Source organism: Pimephales promelas, chromosome 3, assembly GCF_988280905.1.
Source record: "Pimephales promelas chromosome 3, fPimPro1.hap1.1, whole genome shotgun sequence".
Lineage (NCBI taxonomy): Eukaryota > Metazoa > Chordata > Actinopteri > Cypriniformes > Leuciscidae > Pimephales > Pimephales promelas.
Window position 1 is genome coordinate 23,176,192 of NC_142771.1, and position 27,984 is coordinate 23,204,175.

The following is a 27,984-nucleotide window of genomic DNA, read 5'->3' on the forward strand; positions in this document are numbered from 1 at the left end:
ACCGAAAATAAACGCGACACTGACGCCCCCCGGAAATCCGATAAAATTCAACCAATCAGATGACGACTTCGACATTCCTGAAGTGTTTCCAGTTAAGTGTACCATATGCATCAGACGTTTAGCCAACGTTCCGTGGGCGTGACGTCTGAGGCTGAGACTAGTCTGCCCCAAACATTTTCCAACAACACGAACTATGGAGCATTTTTGTTGTTGTTGTTGTTTTATCTATTTGCAACTCTATTTGAATACTTAAGAACTGAACGCCGTATAAAAAGCAGGCCTACCTTTTATATTTAAAACTTGCACGTTAGGAGGAACTTAGAAGTTTTTTTTAGAAGTAGCATTTTTTTTTGTACAACCGAAATGCACTTCTCGCTAACCGTTAACGACCTTACAGACTTGTGATTGGCCCTAAATTTGAGATTTTAAATCTGAATTTTTGTTATTTTCGCCCAAATAAAGCGCACGAGCTGAGTTGCCTACTGTTGCTATGGTTTCCTCCACAGACAACCGTAACGTCTTGTCATATTTAGCGCACCTTAAAGTTCAATAAACTTACTAGCCTACTACTTGGTTTAACCGCTGTAAGTTAAAACATTAATATTTTATATAGTAAGCCTGTTTGTAATAGCCTACCCAACAGGCTAAGTGACAGAATTTAGGAAAGTTCCTAGCTGCCTCAAACACCCCACACAATTTCTCATAAAAAGCAAACAATTTGTGATGTAGCTTATATAACCTATCTATCACATAGCCTATTTTTATAACCAGCCCTGAAATTATCATGATCATAGCCTATGAGGAGCGCTTGCGGAAAATCATGCTGCGTTCACACAATGTCGTAATTACCGTAAATATTAGATGACAACAAATTACGCTGTACTTGGAGCAGCTCGCGTCCTCTGATAAGGTTTTATATTTTTCTCACTATTAACTCCAAAATCAATCAGCGGGGTCGCGTACAGCGGTCACGTGGTACACACCGTAACTCTCAGAATATTCCGAGTCTACAGTTGTAATTACGCGTTTTACGGTCATGTAAATGCTTTTTACAAGTCAGAATGCCTTTAAATTGCCCGCGACACGTCTTGCGCAGAGAATCAACTTTCAGTGGTGGAGGACACAGACATGAATGCAACAAGCCAATATAAAATAGACACCGGTGACATCTCCACCAATAAAACAAACGGCGAGGAGGGCTTCTGCTTTGATCAGCGCTAACAAAACAAGGGTAGAATAGGGTGGAGCTATGAGAAGAGTCCCGAAAGGGATGACGTAATGTATTTTTAGAGGATGATGTCATCGTTGTGCACAAGGAGAGGATTTAAAGATACAGCTGTGCTGTGGTAGGCTACAACTTGCAGCTGGCGCAAGTAGGCTACTGCACGAGAACAATGTGGTGGATGTCAGCTTTACATTAGTCGAATTAAAAACGACTTCACATGGTATTTTCTAAGCAGTTTTTCCACATCCCACTTTGAGAACCTTAAATCATAAGACAATTTTACACAACACCCCGAAATGTAACAAGGTGCAAAAATGCACGTGAGTCTTAAACATAACACACTACTCTAATGCATTACAATGTATCTGTAACTTGCATAGCTTGTAGTACTAGCATCTCTACCCATGCACAGCCAGTCACCATGGCAACAGAGGCAACATGGTGTTTATCAGAGTATCTTTTGGAGCTGCAGCATCAGAGCTTTCCAGGCCAGTGAGCGCTTAGGAAAGGAGAAAAGGAGAGGACACTGTTGAGGAACACTGGGATATAACCAACCGTAGTCCTCACGGGTTCAGGAAAAGTTCAGGATGAGAAGAAGGTCACAAAAAAGGGTTAGCTAAGAAGAAAACTTGAGCGATACTACCGTTACAATTATAACTGAGGGTTTTGTTTACTTTTATTTAAAGGATAAGTTCACTCAAAAATGGGCATTCTGTAATCATTTACTCACCATTCTGTCATTCCAAACGTGTATAACTTTATTTTGTTCTGTAGAACACAAAAGCAGATTTTGAAGACAGTTGACAACCAAACAGTTATGGTTACTTACCATTGATTTTCATCAAATGGAGAATAAAGCCCAGATATATTTCTCACAACATCTTTTATGTTCCATGGAACATGGAAATGATGACAGAAATTTATTTTTGGGGGGTAAAATCCCTTTAAGATGTTTGTTGCAACTGACACTCTTAAATAAAAAGGTTCTTTATTGGCATGGTTCCTTGAAGAACCTTTAACATCTGGAACCTTTCAATTCTACAGAAGGTTAGAGTGGAAAAAGTTTCTTAGATGATTAAAATGTTCTTCACACCAAGAAAAAAAAAATGGTTCTTTTAAGAACTGTTGACTGAAAGATAAGTTGGGGACCCAAAATGCTTCTGTGGCATCGCTGCAAAAACCCCTCATTTGGAACATTTATTTGTATGATTTATGTGTGATTTATGTGCTCCTCCAGGACCCAAACATAGATTAATACAATCAACATGCTTTTTTAAACATTTAAACTACCTATAAAAATGCCGTACTATAGCCTACTCTTGTCTCCATGTCCTGCAGATAACCAGATAAAAATCACAGAGGGAGACTGTTGCCTGTCCCTGTGAACTCAGCACATTTATATTCTGTGTGTGTGTGTGTGTGTGTGTGTGTGTGTGTGTGTGTGTGTGTGTGTGTGTGTGTGTGTGTGTGTGTGTGTGTGTGTGTGTGTGTGTGTGTGTGTGTGTGTGTGTGCTGGTAGCCTGAAGTGCAGGACAGTTTGCTTCTGTCAATAGCAAAATGATGACCCAAAAAACACCTGAGCATTATCAGAAGTACATAGACCAATGTTTCACGCTCAGACTGCAATCCATTGCCTGCATTTGCCTGACCATATAGCACAGAAAACAATAGATACTATATAATGGTGCAGAAGCAGAGGAAAATGGCTCATGTGGATATCATGATATAGGAGATGAGACTATGTTTGGCACACGTCTATAAGTGCAGTGGAAAGTTTTATTAGCTCATAGCTCCCTCTTCTGTTCATCAAGGCTATTGCAATATGGCCCAGATACAAACACAAGAGGTGCTGTAGTGTTGAATAATAGTGCTCTGTGTTAAATGCTTAGTTGTCTCTTATCATCACTCAAACCTCACAGGCTGAGAAAAGACAGGGGGAGAGAAAGATCAAGGGTAGAGGCAGGAAATGTGAATGAGAGAACGTCAAGAGAGAGTATCAAATACCTGGTTGTCCAATTAGGAATCAGCTATTGTGCTATAGTGGCATTCCTACAGAAAGACCGCATACATCTGCCTCGGATCTGTTTCTAATAAAAACTAAAACACAAGAATTTTGAAAAAATAAGAAGTCTGTCATCATTTAGCCTATACTCACTGTTTTTGTTCCAGACCTTTATGGCTGTCATTCTTTTTTCCACAAAACGCCAGCCTCATAAACCATTCACTAGTAGCGATTAAAAACGATCTCTAAGGGTGAGTGAATTAGGAGATAATTATTATTTTAGGTGGCCTAATCCTTTAAGAAACCTGTCCAAAAAAAACTTCACCGGTTTTTCGCAGACATAGGCCTATGAGAGTATAAAAAAGTTGAGAGTAGTAATGTGCCCCTAACATATGCAAACGCGCGAGAAAAAAGATGTGGAAACCAGACTGTCAATACTTCAGAGACTTCTGTAAAATACCTACTGAATTCATAAGGGTTGATATTATTCAAAAAAAAAAAAAAAAAAAAAAGAGGGGCATTGTGAAAAGTGGATGATTCAGCAGCAGTCAGGCCACTCAGTGATGCAAATGACTCGAACAGAAGCCCTCTTTCACACTATCGAAAGCAAGTACTCGTTTCATCAGACTCTCTTCCCACAGTCTTTGAGTCATATTTTTTGGCTCCTTATTTTATTCCTCTTGTCTTTTACAGGCAACAGAATTCTACAAATAATTTCTTCCTCTGTTTGCTGGTTAAGAAAGGTCCTTGTCCTTGCGAAATGACATCAAACCAAAGAAAAAAATCTGTAAAAAAAAGTTACTTTCTTAAGGCACATTCCTATTTTTGATTAATCTCCCTTAAAATTATTTATAGTAGGCCTATTTTTAATATTTTGAGTTAGGTGCTTCATTTAACAAAAGCGATTAGTAATAGTTTTAACAGTTTTAGTTAACAATAACAACAATAAGATTAATGGTATTTCTATGGAAAAACAAATTATACATATAAACTGGGTTCCTAACACAATTTCATGTCGACTTCAAGAGATAGCCTAATTTATTCAGCATAATTTAATTCCTTTACTTCAAACTTGTATGACTTAAATTCTCCTGCAATATTTTTTAGAATGTTTCTATCCATATAAAGCCCATTGATTTTAATTTTATGAAGAAAAAAACCATTTTCAATATCTTTTAGTAACATCTCACATTAAAATCCCATTAGTGAACGTTAATTAATGCATTAGCCTACTTAACATAAGAATGAACATTACATTCGTTTTAGTAGGCTATTAATATTTTGTTAACGTTAATAAAATTACAATTATTAGTCACAGCTCATTTCTAATAAATATTAACAGATGTAACTTTGATTTGAATAAAGTATCAAATTAACAATGATTAAGACGTATTTCTTTTTTATTGTTAGCTCATGTTAATTTATGTAGTTAACCTAACTAATAAATGGAACCTTATAAAAAAAAGTAACTATGTCATCTTTTATGTTTCACAGAAAGTAAATCATTCAGGTCTGGAACAACATGATAGAGAATAAATGAGGAAATGTTTATTTTTGGGTGACCTTTCTCTTTTAAAAACATCTCTTGCTGCAAAAACGCTCAAGTAAACAAAGATAACAGTTTAAATATGTGGACAGCACTTAAGTTTCACAGTGCTGTAATGATGTGTGACTGGAAGGACATTTACACATCTATGTAGCATCACTAGTGAGTGTAACTGAAAGGTGACATCTGCAGCAGAAGAGGCAGAGCAACAAGGTCACTGGGGTTAGAGAGAGAGTGTCTGACAGAATTGGAATGGAATTTACAGCAAGTATGCCATGTGGCAAGGAGTGCGAGCAAACGACATTCAACGCAGATCAGTGAATACTTCAGAACAATGCAGATGTCACAACAAGAGAGGCGTAAACTGATTTACTGGAAGAGAAATGCAGAACAGCTGAAACTGACATTTGGAAAGTTTCAGTTTAGAAACATATGGGTTGAGTCTATGGATCACTGAAAAAAATGTGGAGTAGGATTTACTTGGAAAAAAGCTAGGCAACTTTTTCCACTCAGAAAATGCTAGTAAATTTACAAAGATTTGCCAAGTAAAAACCTAAACATATTTATCAGTAACTTTAATTAGAAATCTTAAGTTAAAATTTACTTGGAATATGGAATTAAGTAAACTTTAATTTAGTTAAGTGAAAGTAACAAAGAATATAAGTAACTTGGCTAGTAAAAGCTTGATTAATATCGATTTAGTTGTAATTTCCTTTGCATTACATTTCACTCAAACAATTCTATTGAATTATACCAGTCATTTATAAGCCTTGTGTTTGACTTAGCCTATCTAAGAAAATTTATACTTCATCATGTCAGATGTTAAGCATGAAGTGAATGCAAAGACCTCAATACTTGGTAGACAACACACAATGACGGTAACATTTGATGGATCGTTTTTGTGTTTGAATGTGTCATTTTGAGCAGAAAATTTCCTCAAAATGTCACAAAATGGCAAGTTACTAATCCTGACAACAAAAGCAATGATAAAACTGTGTAAATACAGCTGGAAACCAGTGAAAAATGAACCTCATTAATTATTCAAGGTCTATGCTTTCATTTCTACTCGCTTGAACTAATATGTAACTTACTTAGTTTTTTTAAAATTCTTGCCTGAACTAACTTTTTCTAGTAAATTACATTGGGGTTTTTTCAGTAGTATTTACCTTACCAAAAAATCATTTTTTCAGTGATGGTTTTATGATATTTGTTGCAGATCACAGTGATCTAAATATGATATTAAGGAATGGGCAACACTACAATCTCAAAGTATCTGTTGAGTTTAAAAGTTAGTTTACCCCATTGTTCAATTCTCATGTCAATCCAAACCATTTTGAAAAATGTCAGCATGTTTTTATCTATACAGTGAAAGTCATTAAGGGCCCAATCTTGTTTAACTATTAAATTGGTTTAAAATATATTTGTGTTTGTATGTGCGTGTTCAACTGAAGAATGAAAGTCATACATCTTTGTGTGTAAATAACAAAATTTTCTTTTTTGGCTGAACTATCCCTTTAAGAAAACCACATTTTCTTTGCAATAGATCGCAGGATTTAAAATCTGACAACAGTAGCATATTTTTTAAATATTCTTTATTAAATGAAAGAAATAAAACACTGTCATAAAATAATTGTGACTTTTTTTATATTACATTAACAAAAATGCAGATTCATTGCACATTGCAGTCTCTTAATATGTTTGGTTTACAGGTCTGCACTCATCTCAGTCTGTAAGAAACAATAATATCAGAAAGCCTTGTTTTACAGACAAAATGTGAACCACAGAAAAGAACCACATTTTTTTAAAGAGTCTAAAAAGATACCCAAAGCAAACAAGGCCATAAACTTCAAAACCAGAGCAATCGCAACAATATTTAAGGGGGGGTGGGCCCTGACTACCATCAAACTAAACCATTAACAAAAATGCAAATTCATTGCACATTGCAGTCTCTTAATATGTTTGGTTTACAGGTCTGCACTCATCTCAGTCTGTAAGAAACAATAATATCAGAAAGCCTTGTTTTACATACAAAATGTGAACCACAGAAAAGAACCACATTTTTTTTTAAAGAGTCTAAAAAGATACCCAAAGCAAACAAGGCCATAAACTTCGAAACCAGAGCAATCGCAACAATATTTAAGGGGGGTACCCTGACTACCATCAAACTAAACCACACATCCAATATTAATATCCCATTCTTTAGAAGGGAACATGCGAATGCTCTATGATGCCACTGTATTAGGGAATTGAGCATATTTGGTTGAGGATGAAACAGAAAACACCATTAGTATGTATTTGAGGAGTGTATACTGTTCAAATATATTGTTCTGGTCTAGTTATGTTATGCCGAGTTTCAGATTAGGATAAGCCAGTAGGTTTGTATGTGTATGTGCAATTAAAAGGCAAGATCTATAGAAGTTCAAATCAGTTAGGGATGTGCGTGTGTGTGTTAGGAGGTGTGCTGAGGCAGATTCTGTGGTGGCTCAGCTGGCAGGTTATTCTTAACATCTCCATTCTGATCGACTGGGACTTTAACCACTAAAAGACAAAACAGGCCATGTTTGATGAAACACTTACCCTGAAAGGGTTAATATAAGCAGTTTTTGAAAAAATATATTTAGGTTATAATCAAAGGCTGAATCATGGACTATTCATTTCATTCTTCTCACCTTGACTGTCTTCATTTGCTAGTTTCTGGATCTCGTTTTGAAACTGGAGCTCTCCATTAGGACCTGAGGGAGGCTGTCTATTCACTGCCTGTTGCTCCTTTTGTTTTTGTGACATCTCCATTACTGCCTGATTAGAAGTAAAACAAGCTCTCAGCTCTCTGGCATCCAAAAAAAAAAAAATGCCAAAAAATACAATAATATGCAGTACAGATGTTGTAAACGTATTAAAATCCAATAAAAATTTTTTTAGTATGGTATGGTCAACTGCAGTAAAGGTTTTTTGTGCTTACACTTACAACATGTGATTTTTGTATTGTCTTTAACACAAACGCATACAAAAACCAAGAAATGTAACAATATAAACATAAAATTACCTACCTGCTGATATTCTCGTTTCTGTGCCTCTAGAGCTTTGCTTCTCTCTTTGAGAAGTTCCTGCTCCTGTCGTAATGTCTCTGCCCTTCTGCCAAGCTCCACCTCCTTATCCCGAAGTTCCGCCTCAAAGCGCTGCAGCTCCTCTTCTGTGTACACTGGCTTTGTATCATCCAGTGTCTTAAATTGAGGCATAAAGTGTGTTGAAAGATAATGAGTTAGCACAAAACACTGCCATGTAAAAACAGTATAATAAATCCAGACGCATCTAAATCTGCCTCTAACCTCCCATTCCTTTTGGTCATTAAACTCTTTCTTCTCCGTAGATTTGAGGAACTCTTCCAGGCTGACCAGCCTGTCATGATTGACATCTACCTGTAGTGTGAGGAAGCAGTGAAAGAGAGAGAGAAAAAAGCCCATTTCATCAGTTATAGGTATTTAAAAGACAACTGAAGAAACTAATTAAAAAATAAGACATTAGGGGCAGGGAGTATTTTAAGCCAGATAAAAGAATGTCTATTTCTTCATCTCATGCACCCTGAAGGAACAGAACAGATGGAGTCACTGCTGCTCCACACATTGGGAAAGTGTTAAAAAGCTGAAGGAGAGTCTGAGAATGGCTGATAAAGGCAAAGACAGAAAATGAGTGCATTTACATACATACTATTGCACCAGTCTCTTTAAAGTTACACTTAAACGCTCAACCTAAAAAGCAATCTTTCTTTAATCTAATTCTTTTATCAGATAAATAGTTTAAACACAATCAGCAGGTACACATTTTTGCAGATTATCAATTTTGGACTGACAGTTTGGCGGCTTAAAGAAAAAAAGTATCACATTTCCTAATGAGTTTACATAGAGTTAAGGCTTTTATGGCTGAATTTGGTAGTTTTCAATTTTTTGTTGTACTGTACATGCAAACACACTCAACAAGAGTGATTGAGAAAGAAAGTAAATATTTTACGTTTTGCATGACATGTTCTCGCATCCTCAGCCTTTCCTCCTCCATCTCCATCATGTCATCCTCTTCATTCTTGGGATCATACACTTTCTCCAGCTAAAAAAGCAAAAAAGAAAAGATGAACACATTGAAGACATAATAGCCACTTGCATTTTTTTCGATGATTGATATTAGCTTGTTAAAGGATACTCCACTTTTTTTGTAAATGGGCTCATTTTACAACTCCCCCAGAGTTAAACAGTTGAGTTTTACCGTTTTCAAATCCATTCAGCCGATTTTCTGATATTTAGAAGAATATCAGTAACCAGACAGTTTCTGGTCTCATTGACTTCCATAGTAGGAAAAAAATATACTATGGAAGTCAATGAGATCAGAAGTCAATGAGATCAGACACCGTCTGGTTACTGATATTCTTCTAAATAGCAGAAAATCGGCTGAATACATTCGAAAACGGTAAAACCCAACTGTTTAACTCTGGGGGAGTGGTAAAATGAGCCTATTTACAAAAAAAGTGGAGTATCCCTTTCAGCTTTTATGACTTTATCAAAAAAATGTCATCATGGATTCCCATGCTGAGGATGTTTTACTCAGGATAGCCATTAGAGCCGTACCTGTCAATAACAGACTGTCATGACTCACCAACCTCAAATGTCAAACATTACCTCTTTTGTGAAGAGGGCCTCCAGCTCTTGCTCATCCAACACACCGTCGCCATTTGAATCTAGGGGAGAAAAAGCAATTCAATTCATTTTTCCTGCAAATCGGCTGCTTATGGTCTAACTGAGGACAAAGAGACCAACCGTGGAGCTTAAAGAAAGTCTTTGGATTGAACTCCTGTGGATCCAGCCCATCTGTCTCTTCCCAAACCTCCCGTAACTGATCCACACTACCCTGAATGGATGGTGAGAAAAGAATAAAAGAAAGCTTTACTAATATCATATGTGAAGTAAGCAGAAACAGATTCAACTCTTCTCAGTCTATCTATCCATACATCTCCCATTCTTCATCCCTCTCACCGGAGCGTTAACTTTCGGATGTTTCCGGTGCTTTTCTTTCAGCTCTTCGATTCGCTTCTCCTCCTTCTCCCTCTTCTCCTGGTCCAAACTCTTCAGGTACTCCCTCCTCTCATGTTCTTTCAGCATCTCGTACCGCTTAAACTCCTCATGGTGCTCTGCATCGTAATTCTCAAGATCTTTAGTGGCCTGACAAATAAGCACAAAAGCGTATGATTCCATAGACAGTTTTAGGTTTTTATTACTGTATTGTTCCAAATATAAGACAAATATAAGTTTATTTAATTAATAAATCTGAAAAAAATGGTTTGTCTTCTATTCTAGAACAGTGGTTTTCAAACACTAGGGCGCCTCAGTGATAACATTGTATTTCTGCTCAGACAGTCAGACATATTCGCGTAATTGTCAAAATGAATGTACTGGGAGTGTTTTATAACAGATGCTCACTGAAGAAACATTTTAGAGAAGTTTGAGAGGTCTTCTAATCAGGGTCATCTTATTTTTGGAACAATAATACAGTCTTTGTGTTTAAATTAAATTATGTATTATTCTGTTCTAATTTTATTGCTGGGCATTTCATTTTAGGTTTTAATTTATGTAATTTGTAAGGATTTTACTAATTTACTGTGGAATATTAATTTGAGGCAAATGGGTCTGAGCATTAAGTAATGGGCATTACTGTGGCGATAAGCAGCTCCAGGTCTTTGGCCTCAAATGTGTTCTGATTATGAGGATCCAGATGTTCAAACTGCTTCAACAAGGAGGCGTGATCCATCTGAACACCTGCAATCACAATAAAATATTTCTGTGTACATAAGTGTAGGAGGCACAAGAACAGAATCAACAGATTTTCTTGCTTATCAGCATCATTTGAGTAATAAACAAACATACTCTGCAAATTGGTGCTGTCCATTTTTGCCTTCAGCAACATCCTGAGACGCGAGACCTCCTGCCTCTTCAGCTCATCCAGTCGAGTCCTCACATGATGGCCCACCAAATCCAACTCTTTACTGAGGCGTCCGTTCTAAAAGACAGTATCTTTCCATTAAAGAATGCAGATGAAATTATCAAACTTCAAAGCGTAACACATTTTCAGCTATATTGGTATTTTCCCCAATTCATTTTTTTCCAGAGGGATCTTTCACAAAATAAATTTGTAACGAGTAAAAAAATATGCAAATCTTGTAACTATAAGAAAATAGATGTGTAATATATGAGGTAAACGACCAAACATTTCAAATTGCAAAAATAAATGAAATGACTGACTTTAACGGATAGTTCACCCACAAGTTGTTTCAAACCTGTATGAATTTCATTCTTCTGCTGAACAAATAAAAATATATTTTGAAGAATGTGGGTAACCACCAGACATTCATTGTATGAAAAAAAGTCAATGTTTGTTTACTGCCATTTTTCACAATATCTTCTTATTCAATCATAGAGGATTGGAACCATTTCAGGGCAAGTAAATTATTTTTGAGTCAACTGTCCATTTAAACTAGTATAATAAAAGTACAATACATAATAAATATAAAATACAATATAGGCAAGCTATTTAAGCTAAAATAAAATATGTAGAAAACCAACACAAGTTGGTTATGAGAGTTCAGTGTCCAACTAGTTTGAACTTTACTTCTACAGAACACATGCTATTGCCTTAAGCTCTGTGATCATGGTAAATCTATCTTGAATGATATTTATAACTCTATGGAGAAGATGAATGGGCTTTTCACTGTTGTGCTCTACAGAGAGTGTGGTTTACCTTGATGTCTTCTGTGTTGGCCGTCTGGAGTTTTTCTCTGAAGTGAGGGTCTGTTTCCAACACCTCTATTACCTCTCTGAGGTAACGGTCATAGTAAAGACCAGTGTCCTGAAACATACACATCCAGCATAATTAAACAAGAGTGCATGTAAATACTGGACTAAATGATAAGCGCACATGACATGCTCTTGATCTGAGACCAGTCTTACCGCATTCTCTTCTGGTTTTTCCGCCTGAGGGGGGTCCTGTTTGCGATCTATAGGCACTGTCCACACCACCAGACAGAGAGACAGAAGAATCAACCCTTTAACCCCGCCGGTCATCCTTGGATATCTTGAAAATGCACAGATGTACTTTAATTAGGCAGCCTTCACTTTTTCAACCTAAAGGAACACCTCGACATTGAAGAATCGTTTAGCTTATATTTTTGTTGCGAGAACTGTCCTTTAAAGAGTAACGTGTAACGTTACACATCGATCATGACGAGAGAGAATAGCCGAAACAAATAACCGGACGCCTGTTTGTTCTCGAAAACACACTGAATACGTTTGACAACAGATGCAACTTCTAAAAAAACAGCTGTCTGTACTGTCGTTTGTACTGCCTATCTAAGATAGTCTATATATTAAAAAAACAACAACAAGTTATCTTACCACTGGGTCAGATCCTGTTTCAGCGGTGAGTGAACCTATGTATGATGACGCCAACAAATTAGACTCAGCACTGCTGCTTAAAAAACTGCGGCTATGGATTATGACGCAATCCAAACGCGACGCTTCTTGCGTGCAAAGGTGCAAGCAAACCAGAGCCATGTATTCTGGTGCAAACCACAGGCAAACCCTACAGGCAAACCATTGATAAAAAAAATGTCCACACATGATTTCGCCGTACCTGTTTGTATAGTAACACCATTTTCTTTTTACAATTATAAATGTAATACATAAATGTATAAATGTAATTTTCTATAATTCCATTAAGCCAGTTTTCCAAAATGGCAATTTATTTGGAAATTATTATATCCTTTTAATGTAGGCCTAAGTCGCGTAACAAATCAACTGTTACGTTTGTAAAAAATTAAATAAAAATAATTAGAAAAAAGTTATTTCTCTTTTTTAAATATAATTTACTAATAATAATTGTAATATACAAACTAATAACAAACGATCGTATTACCATAGTCTATATTATTATTATTATTATTATGCCAGTAACTTTCTAAAAGAGCAAGGACCAAGATCTTGCACCATGTTTCTTTCTTCATCTTGCATGTTAAATGGACTTTGAGAAATGCACAGTGTTGGTAAACATAGACACTTTATTCCAATAACTTTGAAAAATAGATATACCTTTTTATCCAACACTATGATTACAAACAGGCTGAAACACTGACAAACAAAATAAATTAAATATAAAAATATGCACACAATAAATAATATGATAAATCAACTATAAAATGTAGAAATGTAATATAAAGTGAAAAGGATAAACCTGAAATACATAAAAAGTCAAAATTACAGTTATGGCAATAGACGTTATAAATATGGCACAAGTAAATCGTAATCCCTTAAACAAATAAATAATAAAAAAATCATTATAAATTAGATCACTTCAGAAGTTACAAAATATATAGCCTAAGCTAAACGTCACGTTGTGTTTAAATCAGTTTCACTGATAAATAGAAGTGAGGCGAAATAAATATGACTCATAAATGAACCCTGTATTAAAAGTCTATTTCTCTTAGGTCTGTGGGGGTGCTGGCTCTCTCATCTTCACTATCAGCATTTTTCTCCTCCTGTACTCCATTTCTCAGTCTCTCCCTGAGAGCTCCTTCGATCAGCTCAGTGCAGCACTGCAGCACCGCCTGTTGGCAGAAGCGCAGACAGTCAACAACAACAGTCACAGACACATAGCCTACCAACACAAGCAGAGGAGATCAATCTTTGCTCACCACATCAGTCTGACAGAGTGTAGCCAGGGCAGAGGTCATGACACTCAACTCTCCCGGACCGTTGGCCCTTAAACCCCGAAGGGCAGAGTTCAGTGCAGCAGCAGCAACCAGTGACGGAGGTGTTCCCAGAAAACGCGAGTCACACACACACATGGCAACAAGTGTATCGCTGTGGCGCCGCAGCGTTGCGAGAAAGTCTGCTGTACGGACGTCGCCATCCTTGAGTTCCCCGAGAGTGCGCAGGAAGTGTGGGATAAAGTCTTGGGGGGTCACTGCTGCCACATCCCATCGCAAAGTCGCCAGGACAACGCGCTCCATTTCCTTTTGGAAAAAGCATGAATATACTGACTTATCTCTCTCTCTTTATATATAGTAGGCCTAGGTATTTATTTTATCATATTTTATTTTATTGTTATACGACATTGTGCATAATATTTAGCCTAGTATTAGTGACTTTTGATTGTTTTTTTTTTTAAATGGTGAAACACTCACCCGCAGATTTGATAAGAGAAAGTCGTACTCTGCTGCTGCACAGAGGGTATCTGCACTAATTGTGTCACTTTCTGTCAATTTTGAGGCCACCAGGACACACGCTGCAGCCAGACAGGATGGGGAGACGGGCAGAGATAGAGTGGCCGACAGATATTGATCCAACAGGGAGACAGCCAGAGGAAATACAGACTCGTCACAGTCACACTCACAGCACACCTATTAAAAGAGTTTAAAACAACAACAATGTTAACATAAGAAAAAAAACTCAGTCATAGCAAACAGGTCCCGAACTTGAAAAAACATATGGACTGTAGAACTTTGTCCCTGTCATTATTGTTATTTCATATATGTCATACATCATTCATCTAGATCTTAGTAACTAAATGATTTCTTCTTAAAGGGATGAATCACACAAAAAAATAAATATATCATCACTTACGCATTTAGTTTCAAACCTGACTTTCTTGATTAGAAGATATATCTAAAAGGTGTTTCAGGTTTTTTTGTCCATATAGTGGCCAATGTTTTGGACCCAGTGATATTTTAAGTATTTGGACAAAAACATTTGAAACATTATTCAAATATATATTTTGCGAGTTATTTGCTAGGTGAGCCGTCTCTTTAATTGTAAAAATTAAAATGATGATAATAATAATAATATTTCAAACCATTTAAAATAGTTTACAGATCTTCATAAAACCCCAAATCTACCTTCATGTTCCACTTGGCCAGTGTTTCACAAGTGTTTTATTTTGATTGTTTTGATTTTAAATGGTTTATTTTAGTTCTACAGTTTTGGTAAATTATTGGCTTTTTACTCAACCCTTACCACAATTTGGAAAACCCTGTGCTTCTGACCCTTTTTTACACCATTGTGAATATAAAATGACTATTAAAACACACACTTAGTAAAAAAAAAAAGGATCAGAGTTCTTGACTCAATATTAAAGAGCCCCTTATATGCCAAAAGGTTTTATATAAGGAGAAATATCTTAAATGATTGCACAATGCTTTCATGTTTAACAGTTTTAACATTAATGAAAACTAAATCCGTAAAATAATCCCATGAACCCTTAAAAGATTCAATATGAAGCGTCTGACAGAAACCTTTAAGGTTATATAGAACCTTTTCTAGTATTTTAAGAAATGGATTTTGGTATTTAGCATGCAAATACCTCCATGGTCCACTTGGCCAATTCCTCTCTGCGCTGTGGTTCTCTCTGGATGAGAGAGGTGTAGAGAGGAGACGGCAGGTATCTCTCCTCTGACTGCAGAAGTCTCTGAATAACCCTCAGCCCGGAGGCGCTGGGGTCCCATGGGGCTCGGACTGAAGATTGAGACCTGTCCTGGCCCTCTTCCTCCTCACACCACAGAGACACCGACATCACTCCTGCCAGCAGTTGTGATCCAATACTGAATTTGTCCAAAGTGTGTCTCACCAGTCTTGGTCCCGAGTACAAGAGTAAGTGCCAACTTCCTTGTGCTTTTTAAAGTGCTTAATGTGTGCTAGTGAGTGTCTGTTTCTCGCGTTGTTCTCAGCCGCCTTTTCTCTTCGGTCTGCTTATATATCCCCTGAGTGAAAGGGGGACTGGTGATGAATAAAGTGAAGAATAAAAGAGGGGTGTGTAAAATGAGTGGAGTAAAAAATTACACGACCACAATGCTGGCTGAGCAACAATGGCATCAACAGGTGGAGAGAGAGGGAGAGAGAGAGAGAGGGAGAGAGAGGGAGTCGCCCAAGGGACACGGCAACAGCTTGTCACCGTCAGTGAGCGAAGAAAAGAGAGAGCGATAGAGAGAGGGGAGAGAAAGAGGTCATCACCATGCTGTGACAATGGGAATGAATAACAATAAGACGTGATGTTGGTGACAGTGAAGGGTATCAGATAAAGATAACATTTACACATTTATATAGTGAATAAAGATAAGCAGTAATTCATGAACTTTGATGTGTTTGACTCCTAAAACCTCCTGCTAGTTGCTGAAGGTCATGGATTTTAAAGAAATCTCAAGCGACAAATATGGTTAAGTGTCTCATAACTTTAGCATTAGAGACACAATGTATTGTTAAATAATATAATAATAAAAAAATCTTAAATTTATGGAAAATAGAAGTTTATCAATAAACCACCTTAAAGTAATTTTTAGTTTCATAAATTGTCTTTTTGATTTTTATAACACTGTTAGCCTAGTATATTGGCAACAGGGTTTAACATTTGCAAACAAGTTAGAAGAAATGACTCTAGGATTCCAGAACTTATACCCATTTGACCTAAAATATTTACTAAATAAGTACCGCCTGAGATTTTCATTTAATATTTTAATAATTTAACAACACATACGCATGTCCATGGTTCTTCTCAGATGCTGGTCACATGACAAAAAAGGAAAAAGCGAAATATTTCAGATTTTGGATGTAACTGCACATTTACATGATTCAATTAATTATTAACTTTACATGAACTCATGAACCCCCATGGGTTGTCAAACCTCAATTTGGGAAACTCTGGTTTAAAGCTACACTGTGTAACTCTTTTAGTTTATTGTTAGCTAAAACACTTAGTTCTTTCAAAAATATATGTGCTCATTAATATTTACTTCGTTCAAGTAATAAAGTATTCTCGTGAGTGTATAATTATGCCATTAAAAATACATACGGGTAAGGGGTTCTAAAGTCGGTCGCCATGTTGCCCCTCCATCTTGAAAGTACATTAGCCAAAGAGGGACATACCCGTTAATTCAAGTTTTGCCTTTCGCGTTTACGTTTGAGTTAACACTCATGAACGAGGTCGAACTGGAAGCCTTGTTAATCTTTGACTACATTGGCCACCTTAGGAGTTAAAATGAAATATGAATTGAGAGGAACAGAAACTAATATTCACTGGATGGTCATCTACATTTTCACCGCTAGATGGGGTAAAAATCACACAGTGTAGCTTTAAGAGTTTCAGGCCCCATTTGTCAGAAGTGCCTCACATATAAAATTACTAACATTAAAAACATTATATTCAGTTTTTAGCTCTGGATTTTGGTATCATGTAGAGACTTACTTTGTCTTGTCTAGAATATGTAATGAAGCCTCAAAACTGAAGAAACTGTGAAACTGATAACCCAGAACACCTGATTTCCAAGGTCTGAAATGACATCAGGCTCAGAGCAGATGGAGAAGCTTTTTGAAATCTGATACAGGAGTGCAAGACAGAGACTGAGACTGATAGCTAGAACTGGAGAGTGTGCAACTTTTGTTTTCGTCGCACTGAAGTCACACTTACTCACGTGCCACCTAATCACCCTGTCACCCCCCTTGTTTTTTTGTGGAATCTCATTGTCAAAGCAACTAGTCTCCCATTATGTTTCTCCATCTCACACAGCACACACACATGGCCCCTCCCTGGGCCTGTGGCAATCTGGTGTCCTGTTTAAAGAGCGGTGAGTCCTCATGGGAGGGTTGGGCGAGGTATGTGCAACAGACAGTGGAGCCGGCAGGTCAATGAGCCGTATTGTCTCTCTTTACAAATCACTGTCAGACACCAGTGCCTGGCCTTCTGCTCCCACTCACTCACACACACTTCACACGCTCACACTCCACTCTGTATGGCCCTCGCAGTCACAACAGGACACGTTTAAGTGGACTGGATTTGTCATCGTGTCTACAAGTGGCTGAATATTTCAAATGGAAAAAGTTGAGGTTTTCTAACAAGAGGAATACACGAGCATGGTCAAATGAACTTAAAAAACTTGACTTATTTTGGCAAAGTCGAAAGCTCACTTCTCAATTGCACTTCTCAAGAACATATGCATCTCTACTTTCATTTGTGTGAAATGTAAAGAGGACAGAACAATTTGGAAACTTCAGAAGTCCAATGATACTGGCCAAACTGGCACAATCGCACCACAACCGATGAAGTTCTCAAATGTACAAAGAGTGACTTCACTCAGACCCATAGAGCTGCTTGAACTGCTTTAGTCATTGAAAACTAACTAGAGCTTAACTCCGAGCGGATTGAGTTTGAATGAGACACTCCTCTTTTAATTCTGTTCACCATAAAGCAAGGTCATGCCGGCCGTAAAAGGGACAAGATGAGTCTCAGGAGTAAAAGTGTGTTTGTGTGCGAGACAAAGAAGGGTGGCAGATCCACCTGTTTAAGTGCCATGCTAAATTCATATGTTGCAGCTGTATTCAAGCAAACACAGTGGGAAAATGGAGGGAGGGCGAGAGAGAGACAGACAGAGAAAAGAGGAGGACGACCGGCAGAAAGAGCAGAGAGCAGGACGGCGAGAAGGAGGCGTGGTTCTCCACCCCTCATTTTCCAGCTCATTTGGTAGGACAGTGGGCAACAGTGACCCCATTTACCCTGATCTTTTAACCCCAGTCAGACACCTGCTGATGGAGTGTGTGAATGTGTTTGTTTGTGGGACGACGGCACTGGTGGTGAGCCATGCGGTTCTGTGCCAGACATAAATTAACTGGTTTAAGAAAACATTTGCTGAAATAAAAGATTTTCTGGTTCTTTAATTCATCGTTTTACTCTTTTTTTTTGGGTTTACTAACTAAACAAAATAAATTAATTCTTAACTATTAATAAATTCTAAATACAAGCGCTCTAAGTTCTTATCTCTCAGTTCATTTCTCTCTTAAGGCTTTTGTTTAACTGGATGAGCTGTTGTAATCCTCCAAATAATGAAGTGTGACCTATCCATTTATTCAGGTGAGAATCTGAGAGAGAGAGAGGTGGGTAAAAAGGGGTTATAAACATCAGGATAAATAATAATAATAAATATTTTAAATAAATGTAATGAATGTAGTTGTAGTTGAACCCCCCCCCCATTTATTTATTAGAATAAAAAATTTAATTTCCAAGAGACTTTTTTTATCTGAATAAACATTTACATATAATCTAATGTTAAATAGATACAAATATTACAGAGAAAGCAGTTTATTATGGGATTAAGATAATAAGAATAAAAAGATGAAAAATATTTTAAATAAATGTAAAAAAATGTTTGTCTATGCTATGGCATGTTTAAAAAAAAAGAAAAGAAATTTCTTTATTACATTTACATTTAGTTATTTGGCAGTAGACTTTGTCCAAATCGATTTGCAAATTAGGATTAAAGCAAGCGGGTCAAAAGGCAAAAACAACGCAAGAACTGCTCAAAATACAAAGTTCAGGCATTGCTCAGAGTAGCATAAACCAGACAAGGGAGGATTAAAGGAAAAAAAAGGATTACATTTTTAATAGAAATAAAAATGTATATTACATTTGTCTGAATGAACATTTACACTCACCTAAAGGATTATTAGGAACACCATACTCATAACCGTGTTTAAAATGATTAATGACTAATTTATTCCCAAAAATATTTCAACGACATTTTTTATTATCGGAATGAACACTTACATATAATGCTGATTCACGAGTTCACACTCACAAATGATCAGAGAATAAAAAATGGTTATGCGTATTTGGCGTGCTGTCCGGGGGGAGGGCTCCGAGCTCGGAAATTGGGCCCGAACCCAGAGTACTCCCCCCGTATCTCTGTTTAGGAAGATAATTAGGCAAGTGTGAGGAGATGGGGTGGTGGAGGGAGCTGAGAACAGTCGAGGAATATGGGTGAGTCAACTGTGTGGTTTTATAGGCTTTACTTGGGCTGATTGAGTGAACCAGTTGATTACTGATTGCTGACAGCTGGCTGACTTGATTGTTTGATCATTGGAACGTGATCCTCCCGAAACTTGTTAATAAAACATCGATAATATGTAATGTAATAACGCAAATGTTTTTAGGTTTATTATAGTTTTACCAAGAAAGCTATTTGTATTGTCAAGGCTAAAAAAAGTTTTATATAAAACCAATATAATTGGGCAAGGAATAAGAATAAATTGGGCATTTGGCAAAGAACAAAACTTCAAACTCAAAATGTCATGAACTCAATTTCAATGCTTTATTTTATTTTATAGATGCTTTAGCTGTATGAAAATGGGTAATAATAAAAACAAACATGACAGCCTTTGCCACACTGCATGCAAAATGGTAGTGCAAAGCATTATCTTCTGTCACTGAGTGTAACAGTAAAGGGAAAAGTGAGTGAGGGAGACAAAAAACGTTAAAAGAAAGGAAAAAATATACATTATCATACAACACATAAGGAATAACATGGAATTCGGGACTACAAGTAGTGGATCAAACAATTAGATATCTAATGCTCATTTAATGCATAAAATATTAACAGATAAAATATGAGCTGCGACTATAATAGGCACACTATAAGCAGGGTTCTCTGTTCTCTGACTCTGTCTATAAAGTCATTCACACATCACTCTGAACAGCATGTCGCAAATACTCAGCCCTTCTTAGGAAAGTGCAGTTTGAAACAGTCAGCTGATCTCCTTTTTATTAGGTTTATGCAGATCTAGATTTCAATCTCTGAATTACATTCACCATATTTTATAAACACAATCATCATTTTTGGAATATTCATCATTATATTTCCGCTAAAATCATCTGTTCCCCTTCAGCCGATCCACTTCTGGAATTAGGGGTACGTAGGAGGCGGGCGCTGTGGTGTCTGCCCGTTAAACGGCTGGCAGGAAGTGGCTCCTCTGGCCTCTGAATGAGTGACAAGGGTGTCCGTCTCTCTGGGCTCTGAGTCGGGACTCTCTTCTGCTGAGCTTGATGGGACATGCAGCCCAATAACTTCTTGCACCTTTGAAGGCAGCTCCTGAGAAATGAGCAGTTAGTAAGCATTATGTATCATGCATGACAATGGTTATTTTTCATAGCAGTCATATCTAAGCCATCTCACCTTGCAGTGTGCCAGCTGCAAATAAATAGCCTCTGCTCCACAGAGTATTGACTGCAGATTTAGCTTCATGGTCAGCTCATTGATGTGCTGTAAACACACATACGCACACATTTACAATAAAACAACTAACTTACTCAATGTGTCATTTTCTTGATTCTGCTGTACGTCTCAACGGGCTAAAATGCTTTCATACACACCTTAAGTATAGAATTAAAATCGTGATTTGAACCAATCAGCTCCCCTTTTTGTGACTCGAGAATGGAGCAGGCCATAAGTAAGTGGAAGTTTTCACAAGGCAGACGAGTCCACAGGACCTGCAAAACATGGGAAGCAGTCTCATTATTGTTACCTGAAACTATAAAGTGCTGCAGTGATGATGTATTTTTATAGGCCAACCCGGAAGTTAGCATTACACACCCGATAGGTTTGAATTATTGCAAAAAATAAACTATGATCAACAAAAGTTTTTTGTACTAAGTATTTGTACTAAGGTATTGTCTGGTACTCAAGGGAGCACCTGGAGATGCTGCTTGGTATTCGCACTTTACACGGCACACTTATCCTACAAGCTATCGCCATTACTTTCCTCCTGACTAATTTCACATTAGATGTATAATCAAATTCTCATCTGAAAGTGTATGTTCTGCTCTTTCAATGGGTTGTCTCAGTTCATTTTTAGCACTAACGATCTCTGAGATATTCAAGCAGTTTAGCAATATAGATTTCGTGTTCTAGTTTGTGCTCACATATCTTTGAATAGAAGTCAGTTACCAATTGTTTCCCCTAATTTTGTTTTCTTTCCTTCTCTGGTCTTTCCTTTCTTTTTTGGTGGCCTGGTTTGGCTTTCGTTGAGAAAAACATTTCTACTGCAGAAGTTTGCACTCCACTAGATGCTCAACTAACTAACAAAATCAAAATGCATGCAGATGGACTTAACCATTTGGTGCATTAGCAAGAGGTGGCACCGTGAGTCAATAATTCAAGTTATTCAGTCAATACACTAACTTTACATTTCATCTGACATTCATTATGAAATTTAATTAGAAAATGAAAATATCCAGGTAAAAAAAAAAGTATATTCTAGACTTTTCAAGGGCCCTCTCTCCCCTGGTAATAAGTACTGGTTTTACCCCCAGTTCGACGCCCCGGTCTACATCCTACGTCATACATCGTCAAGTGTTACTCTTTTGCCGTCAGTCGACTTGCGTAGGCCGTCTGCCCGAAGCTAGTTATTTTAGTTGATAAAGTTTTAAATATGTATTTTTTCTTTTTTTTTACAAGAACGCATCACTTCGCTTCAGAAGGCCTTTATTAACGCCCCGGGGCGATGTGGATTACTTTTATGATGGATGGATGCACTTTGACGGACTTCCAAAAATATACATCCATTCACTGCCATTATAAAGCTTGGAAGAGCCAGGACATTTTTTAATATACTCTGATTGTATCTGTCTGAAAGAAGAATGTCATACACACCTAGGATGACCAGAGGGACAGTAAATCATGGGCTACTTACATTTTTTGGGTGAACTATTCCTTTAATTACAGTAGTTATGGTGTGAACGAGAAACTAACGATGGCTGTTGTTTGTTTGTGTCGCGCCTATATTCTGCATAGCATGAAACATGATGACGTATGATGTCTGCATGAACAGGGTGTGTGAGGGAATGTAACAAATGAACTTTGACAGGCAGATAGGACATCGTATCTTTTCATTTCAGGCCGAAAATAATAATTGGATTTACATCTTATGGTGCTACACCTTCAATAGATGATATCTATTTATAAAAATACATTTAGAACGTTTAACGTAGTGATTAGATATCCTCCTCAGGATATGAGGAGACTTTCAACCAGCATAACAAAAAATGTTTCTGTAGAGAATCACCTATTGCACCTTTAAGAGACAGTGATATCATCTGAGTTTACAAAATATAAATTTTACCCTAATTTAACATTAATGTGTTGTTTTTTTGTGCATGAAAATATTTATTGTGTAACATACACCTCAATAGAAAAACACTATTAATATTACTTTTTTGTATGTCAATTACTACATAATTCATAGAAATACATCTCATCTTACCTCCCAAAGACTCAAGATGTCTTCAAAAGAGAATTCTCTCTTAAACCAAATCAGTAACCATCGGAAACAGAAACAAAGTGAACCACTGTCCTGAGAGTCTGGGAGAGAAAACCACAACAAATATTAAACAGATCATGCCACCACGAATCCACCCCTCCAAAAGATAATAATAATAACACATATATTTTATTACATTTATAGTGAATGTGTGTTTGTATTTACCCAGGTAGTCACACAGCTCTGGATCGAGTGCCCTCAGTAGGAGGCTGAGCTGAAGGAGCTGCTGTTTCATGGCCTCCTGAGACTCTTCAAAGTTTTGGTGCTATAGTCAGAGAAAGACTTAATGCATGAATTGAATAACACACAAATGGAAAAACAAGAGTGTTCACTGACCAGTAGATCCATGAAGCCTGTCAAACACCAGAAGGACTCCACCTCATTCTGGGTAACAAAGAGGAGAGGAGACAGAAGGTCGCTCATCCCCTGGACATAACCTAGAGGGCAGAGTGAGAGAGGAATGAAGTGAGATAGCAGCATCCTCTAGTGGTCGGTAGGTGGCATTAAAATGACATAAGTGAATTGCACATACCCAGATCAAAGTTATACATGCAGTATGTCATCAGTACATCATTGAGCAGAGCAAGCCCAGGGTTCTCGTTCCCAGAAAAGAAGGAATTCTGTCTGTCTGTTCGATTCACATCCCGTTCTGTCATATCAGAGAGTAGGAGCAAATCAGTTGTGGAAAGTCACCAGTTAGACTTGATATAAGATTTATGACACAGCTGAACGTACCTATGAGGCTACGGTATCCTCGGAAGAGAGAGTTCCTCATCTCCTGCTCTTCACTAACTGATTTCCACTGAACCTTCATCCTGAAATATTCATCCCTGAAAAGGAAAAGAACGAGTGGAATCATCTCATAAAAGTTAATAGAATAATTTACATTGATTTTTAGAGGTGTTCACAGATTTGAAAAGAGTGCTCAACTTTATGCATATACACCATTGTTCAAATGATTCTAGTTAGTAAAAAAAAGAAATTGATACTTTTATTAAGCAAAGATACATTAAATTGATGAAAATTGAATGCAGACATTCATAGTGTTACATATAAGTAAATAAATCAGTTTCCACAAAAATACTAAGCAGAAAGAAATGTTTCTTCAGCAGCAAATCAGCATATTAGAAAGATATTTTGAAGGATCATGTGACACTGAAGACTGGAGTAATGATGCTGAAAATTAATCTGTGAAAATTATATACTGAACTATTAAAATAGATAAAAGTCATATTAAGTGAGCAATAAGCACAGCCTTCTTTCAAAAACATTTTTAAGAAATCTTACGAAACCCAAACTTTTGAGCTGCAGTGTGCATATCCTGTGCTAAGCTTAGGTCTAACGTGATCATGAGAATACTAAAGAAAAAGGACACAGGAAACCACAACAGCTGCAAATAGCTCACGCTAGGTTGAGAGAACAAATACAGTATGTAAATTTGGACATCTTTCTGGTTTGAGACAAAAAACAAAACATGTTCAGCTTACGTTTTGACCCTAAGGATGTCCTCTCTCTCGTTGCTTGTGCTGTTCCATGGGTAGAACCCCAGTAAGAACTTCCATACCTCCTTCCGCAGAGATGGAACAATGCCCTAGAAAAAGCAGAGAAGTTTTTATTTAATGGAAACTCCATTGGTTTGTGGCATGTAAGGAGGATTAAAAAAAGATCAGTGAAACATAGACACACCCCTCTAAACACCAACTCCTTGACCCTCTGTGGATCTGTGACACGGCCCTCTGGATCCAAAAACTGATCCCAATCATCCAACGGCTTTCCTCTTTTGACTTCTGGTCTGGGACCGAGCTCCGCTCCCTGGTGGAATATTTTAGCTTTTTCCCAGGTTTACACACTAAATCAACATTTATAGATAGACAGCAAGCATCCACTAAGACTCACACAGGTAATGAGCTCAAAGCCTGGCTCCTCATCAGCTGGATGTGGGAAATGGGTGTCCTGAGGTGAACGGTTACTGTGGGGCGACTCTGGATGTCTAAGTGTTCCCCGGAAGAAGTTAGTCACTTTGGAGAAGCCCCCAAATGTAGTCGCATAAGGGTCCTGTATGAACCTCTGTAGATACAACCAATCAGATGGCATGTTTACAGGCCCGTGCTTATGGCTTTAGCCACACTAAAAACACAATAAATATGACTTACAGACACAAGGTCTGCACTGGTATCATCAAATAGGTGCAGCTCATCAAACGACTGCGACAGGGCCCCAGAGTCATGTGGGTATGCCAGGAAGAGCCTACCATCCATCGGGGACCTTAAACCAGAATGTGTCACATGAGTATGTTAATACTTAGGTACTAAAATGCAAAAGGGTTGTTTGCAAAAACATATATTAGGAAGGCACTCACGGGGCCAGTCTGATGTAACGCTGCATGGCTTTTAGCAGCTCTCTAGTGCCCCCTCGACGGAAATGCAGGGGTGGGAGAGGATCGCCCCCTCTGCTGGTCAGCACCAAGAAGTTTCTTCCCAGAGAGAAGCGAGCCCTCCGAAGAGAGTACAGCTCTGACAGGGGCAGAGAGAATGAGCCCCACTGACCTGCCAAAAGATGGAGGACATCAACTTTTAAAAGCCTGTTTATAATGCAAGTGTACATCATCGGACAAGTACCAGTTTAGCACAGTACCTGTTTCTCTGACCGGTGGAAGTTCCTGCCGTCTGTCCGGCTTGACTCTACTGATGACAGCCCAGTCTGGCTCATAGCCTGGGTCAAACTTAGTTTCCTCTTCCCCTCCTTCACCATCCTTTCAAGAAACAGAATGTAATGAGAAACAGAGGTTTACATGGCATAGAATACCATTGAAAAGTTTTGAGTTGGAAAGATTTTTCCATGTTTTTGAGAGAAGTGTCTTATGCTCACCATGGCTGCATTTTTTTATTCGAAATACTGTAAATGAGCAGTAATACTGTGAAATATTACAACTTAAAGGAGTAGTTCACTTAAAAAAAAAAAAACTTTTGCTGATAATTTACCCACCCCCATGTCATCCAAGATGTCCACATCTTTCTTTATTCAGTCGAAAAGAAATTAAGGTTTTTGATGAAAAAAAAATTTAATTTCCCACTCTGCTTTTTCCGGAAATACTCAGTAGAGCCTATCTTTTTTTATATATAAATATAATAAAACTAAAGACTTTTTGGAGATATGATGGATGCAATATTACTCTATAGGTACTCAAGATTAACATAAGATTGACTGAAACTGAGTGCCCCCCCCTCCCCTCCTTTAAACATGAAGTTCAATATTGACCTTTTTGACCAATACTGACTGCTCAGTCCATATGACAAGTGATCTTTGAACTTTGAAGAGTAAACTGGCACTGCATCGGAAATCGAAGACTTCCCTACTATATAATATGTGAAAAATTTCTGCCAACAGAGAAGTATGTCCAAATGCATCATATTCAAAAAACAGTAGGAGAAAATGACCTACTACTTTCAGCGAGATTCTGAAGAGCGCATTCAATAGATACTTTAATATCCCATGAGGCCACAGGAAATGATTTAAGAATGGAAGTGAAGCAATGCAATTGATGCTGGTAGGTCACGTGACAGTAACATGGCAGATGTAGTACGTCCGAATTTCATACATACTACCCACATTCATATTATAGACCATACTTTTTAACAGTTGCCAAGTTCAAATTCTTATTTAGTACCTACTCAGACGGTATGAGATTTCAGACACAGAGTGAGTGTTCCTGTGCTTGAGGAACACCTACATCCTCCTCTAGTCCTTCCTTTACCAACCTTTTTGGTGTAGAAGACAGCCGGAGCATTTCTCCCATCATCCTCAACAGGACTCCATTCTAGTGCCGGCTCTCCATCCTGTAAGAGTATAACCGTCACAACAGCATTTAAATACTCTCAGGTTTTGTAAATGTAGTTAAAGACAAAAGTATCTATTAATATATAACAACATTAAAAATATATTATATTATAATAAATATAAACATAATAAGCGTTTAATAATAACATTTGACAATCCTGATACTGTCTGTTGGTCATACCCGCTCAACTATCCGGATAAAGCCGGGAATGGTTGTGTCCTGATTGCTCCTCTTGGCATTGGTGTGGAGGTAAACTCCCTCCTTCTCAAAGATCAGCTGATGAATGACATAATATTATCACACGTTTACAGTAGGAATTCCAACAAAAGCGATAGATAGAAACAAGATGTTAAGATACAATCCTACACTTTTGATCATATCAACAGCCCTAAACAGATTTAAATAATTTAAATGGTTGACCCCATTATAGAGAGTACATTTCCTAATATACTTAACTGGATTGATAATTCAGCGTGTTACAAATTATTTATTTCAGAAGTCAGATCAGCAACAGATAATAATCACAGGGAGAAAGTGGTAGGGTCAACTCAGCTAACTTATCGACAATATTGCTTTTCGTTATGAGCATATCTCTCCAGTTAACTGGTTTAACCAGTAACGTCGTTCAAAACATTTGCCTTGCTGAACGTGTTACCCAGTGAGCGAAAGTGGTAATTGAAATCAGTCCATCATAAAGACATGACAGTGACTAAACCTTAAAGCTTGAACAGCGTCAGTCAGTCACCAGCCAGCCAGAGCTATCGCTAACTAGCTCCAGCTATGGAAAACTGTCTTATCCAGTGACAATAGATGCGTGAAAAGGTAAACTCAGTATATATCGTTTTGGGTAGTATAATGTCACATGTGATATTGTCGATCTAAACTTGAGGTTATTGACAAACACTATCACTACTCACCTTGTGACTCTCTTGTTTCGCCTCCATTCCTCCCCCTGTGTGTTCAAGTAGATCGACCAAAACAATCGCACTTCCGTTTTTTTTTCTAGATGACACCACCCACCTCATCATCAGCCAATCAGAGACTCAGAAATCATGACGTATCGTTGGCGCTGCACAGAGCCATGGCTCTGGCGCTGCAGTAAGAGCCACTAGTTTATTTGTGCGATGAGATTGTATTTAATTTTCTATTTAAAAAATGGCGGCCTTAATTTTCTAGATTTCTCTACTTTAAATAATACCCATACAT

General features: G+C 37.5%; 3 protein-coding genes across 3 annotated transcripts; all 3 read right to left on the minus strand.

The window, feature by feature from the left end:
* Positions 1 to 7,026: 7,026 nt before the first annotated feature.
* nucb1 (nucleobindin 1) lies at positions 7,027 to 12,341 on the minus strand. The gene is made up of 13 exons (XM_039687360.2): positions 12,204 to 12,341; positions 11,760 to 11,883; positions 11,551 to 11,658; positions 10,680 to 10,812; positions 10,468 to 10,571; positions 9,792 to 9,977; positions 9,576 to 9,666; positions 9,438 to 9,496; positions 8,779 to 8,871; positions 8,100 to 8,189; positions 7,821 to 7,994; positions 7,443 to 7,569; positions 7,027 to 7,311 (listed from the first exon to the last, which is right to left on the minus strand). Exons 2-13 carry the CDS (start codon positions 11,871 to 11,873, stop codon positions 7,223 to 7,225), a joined length of 1,368 nt encoding a protein of 455 aa, XP_039543294.2. The 5' UTR covers positions 11,874 to 11,883; positions 12,204 to 12,341; the 3' UTR covers positions 7,027 to 7,222.
* Positions 12,342 to 13,139: 798 nt separating this feature from the next.
* ccndx (cyclin Dx) lies at positions 13,140 to 15,498 on the minus strand. The gene is made up of 4 exons (XM_039687676.2): positions 15,166 to 15,498; positions 13,991 to 14,206; positions 13,499 to 13,819; positions 13,140 to 13,411 (listed from the first exon to the last, which is right to left on the minus strand). The coding sequence occupies exons 1-4, from the start codon at positions 15,373 to 15,375 to the stop codon at positions 13,271 to 13,273; spliced, it is 888 nt and encodes a 295-aa protein (XP_039543610.2). The 5' UTR covers positions 15,376 to 15,498; the 3' UTR covers positions 13,140 to 13,270.
* Positions 15,499 to 19,914: 4,416 nt separating this feature from the next.
* On the minus strand, positions 19,915 to 27,819 carry tbc1d17 (TBC1 domain family, member 17). Its single transcript, XM_039686044.2, has 17 exons — positions 27,696 to 27,819; positions 26,959 to 27,054; positions 26,699 to 26,776; positions 25,575 to 25,692; positions 25,300 to 25,486; positions 25,094 to 25,205; positions 24,837 to 25,007; positions 24,627 to 24,752; positions 24,428 to 24,531; positions 23,676 to 23,770; positions 23,473 to 23,589; positions 23,277 to 23,377; positions 23,106 to 23,205; positions 22,884 to 22,981; positions 20,995 to 21,111; positions 20,798 to 20,884; positions 19,915 to 20,713 (listed from the first exon to the last, which is right to left on the minus strand). Exons 1-17 carry the CDS (start codon positions 27,804 to 27,806, stop codon positions 20,528 to 20,530), a joined length of 2,004 nt encoding a protein of 667 aa, XP_039541978.2. The 5' UTR covers positions 27,807 to 27,819; the 3' UTR covers positions 19,915 to 20,527.
* Between the last annotated feature and the right edge of the window lie 165 nt (positions 27,820 to 27,984).

Bases quoted from the DNA above. Each gene is read 5' to 3' on its own strand.
- nucb1 (XM_039687360.2), bottom strand. From the start codon at position 11,873: ATGACCGGCGGGGTTAAAGGGTTGATTCTTCTGTCTCTCTGTCTGGTG. The intron at 10,572-10,679 runs GTATGTTTGTTT...TTGTGATTGCAG, and splicing joins GGACAGCACCAATTTGCAGA to GTGTTCAGATGGATCACGCC. The intron at 8,872-9,437 runs GTAATGTTTGAC...TTGCTTTTTTAG, and splicing joins AGGCCCTCTTCACAAAAGAG to CTGGAGAAAGTGTATGATCC.
- ccndx (XM_039687676.2), bottom strand. From the start codon at position 15,375: ATGTCGGTGTCTCTGTGGTGTGAGGAGGAAGAGGGCCAGGACAGGTCT. The intron at 14,207-15,165 runs GTATTTGCATGC...CTCTTTTAATAG, and splicing joins TGGCCAAGTGGACCATGGAG to GTGTGCTGTGAGTGTGACTG. The intron at 13,820-13,990 runs GTGAGTGTTTCA...TTTTTCCAAAAG, and splicing joins TTCTCTTATCAAATCTGCGG to GAAATGGAGCGCGTTGTCCT.
- tbc1d17 (XM_039686044.2), bottom strand. From the start codon at position 27,806: ATGATGAGGTGGGTGGTGTCATCTAGAAAAAAAAACGGAAGTGCGATT. The intron at 27,055-27,695 runs GTGAGTAGTGAT...GTCATTCATCAG, and splicing joins CGAAACAAGAGAGTCACAAG to CTGATCTTTGAGAAGGAGGG. The intron at 25,206-25,299 runs GTGAGTGCCTTC...TTCTGGTTTAAG, and splicing joins CGTTACATCAGACTGGCCCC to GTCCCCGATGGATGGTAGGC.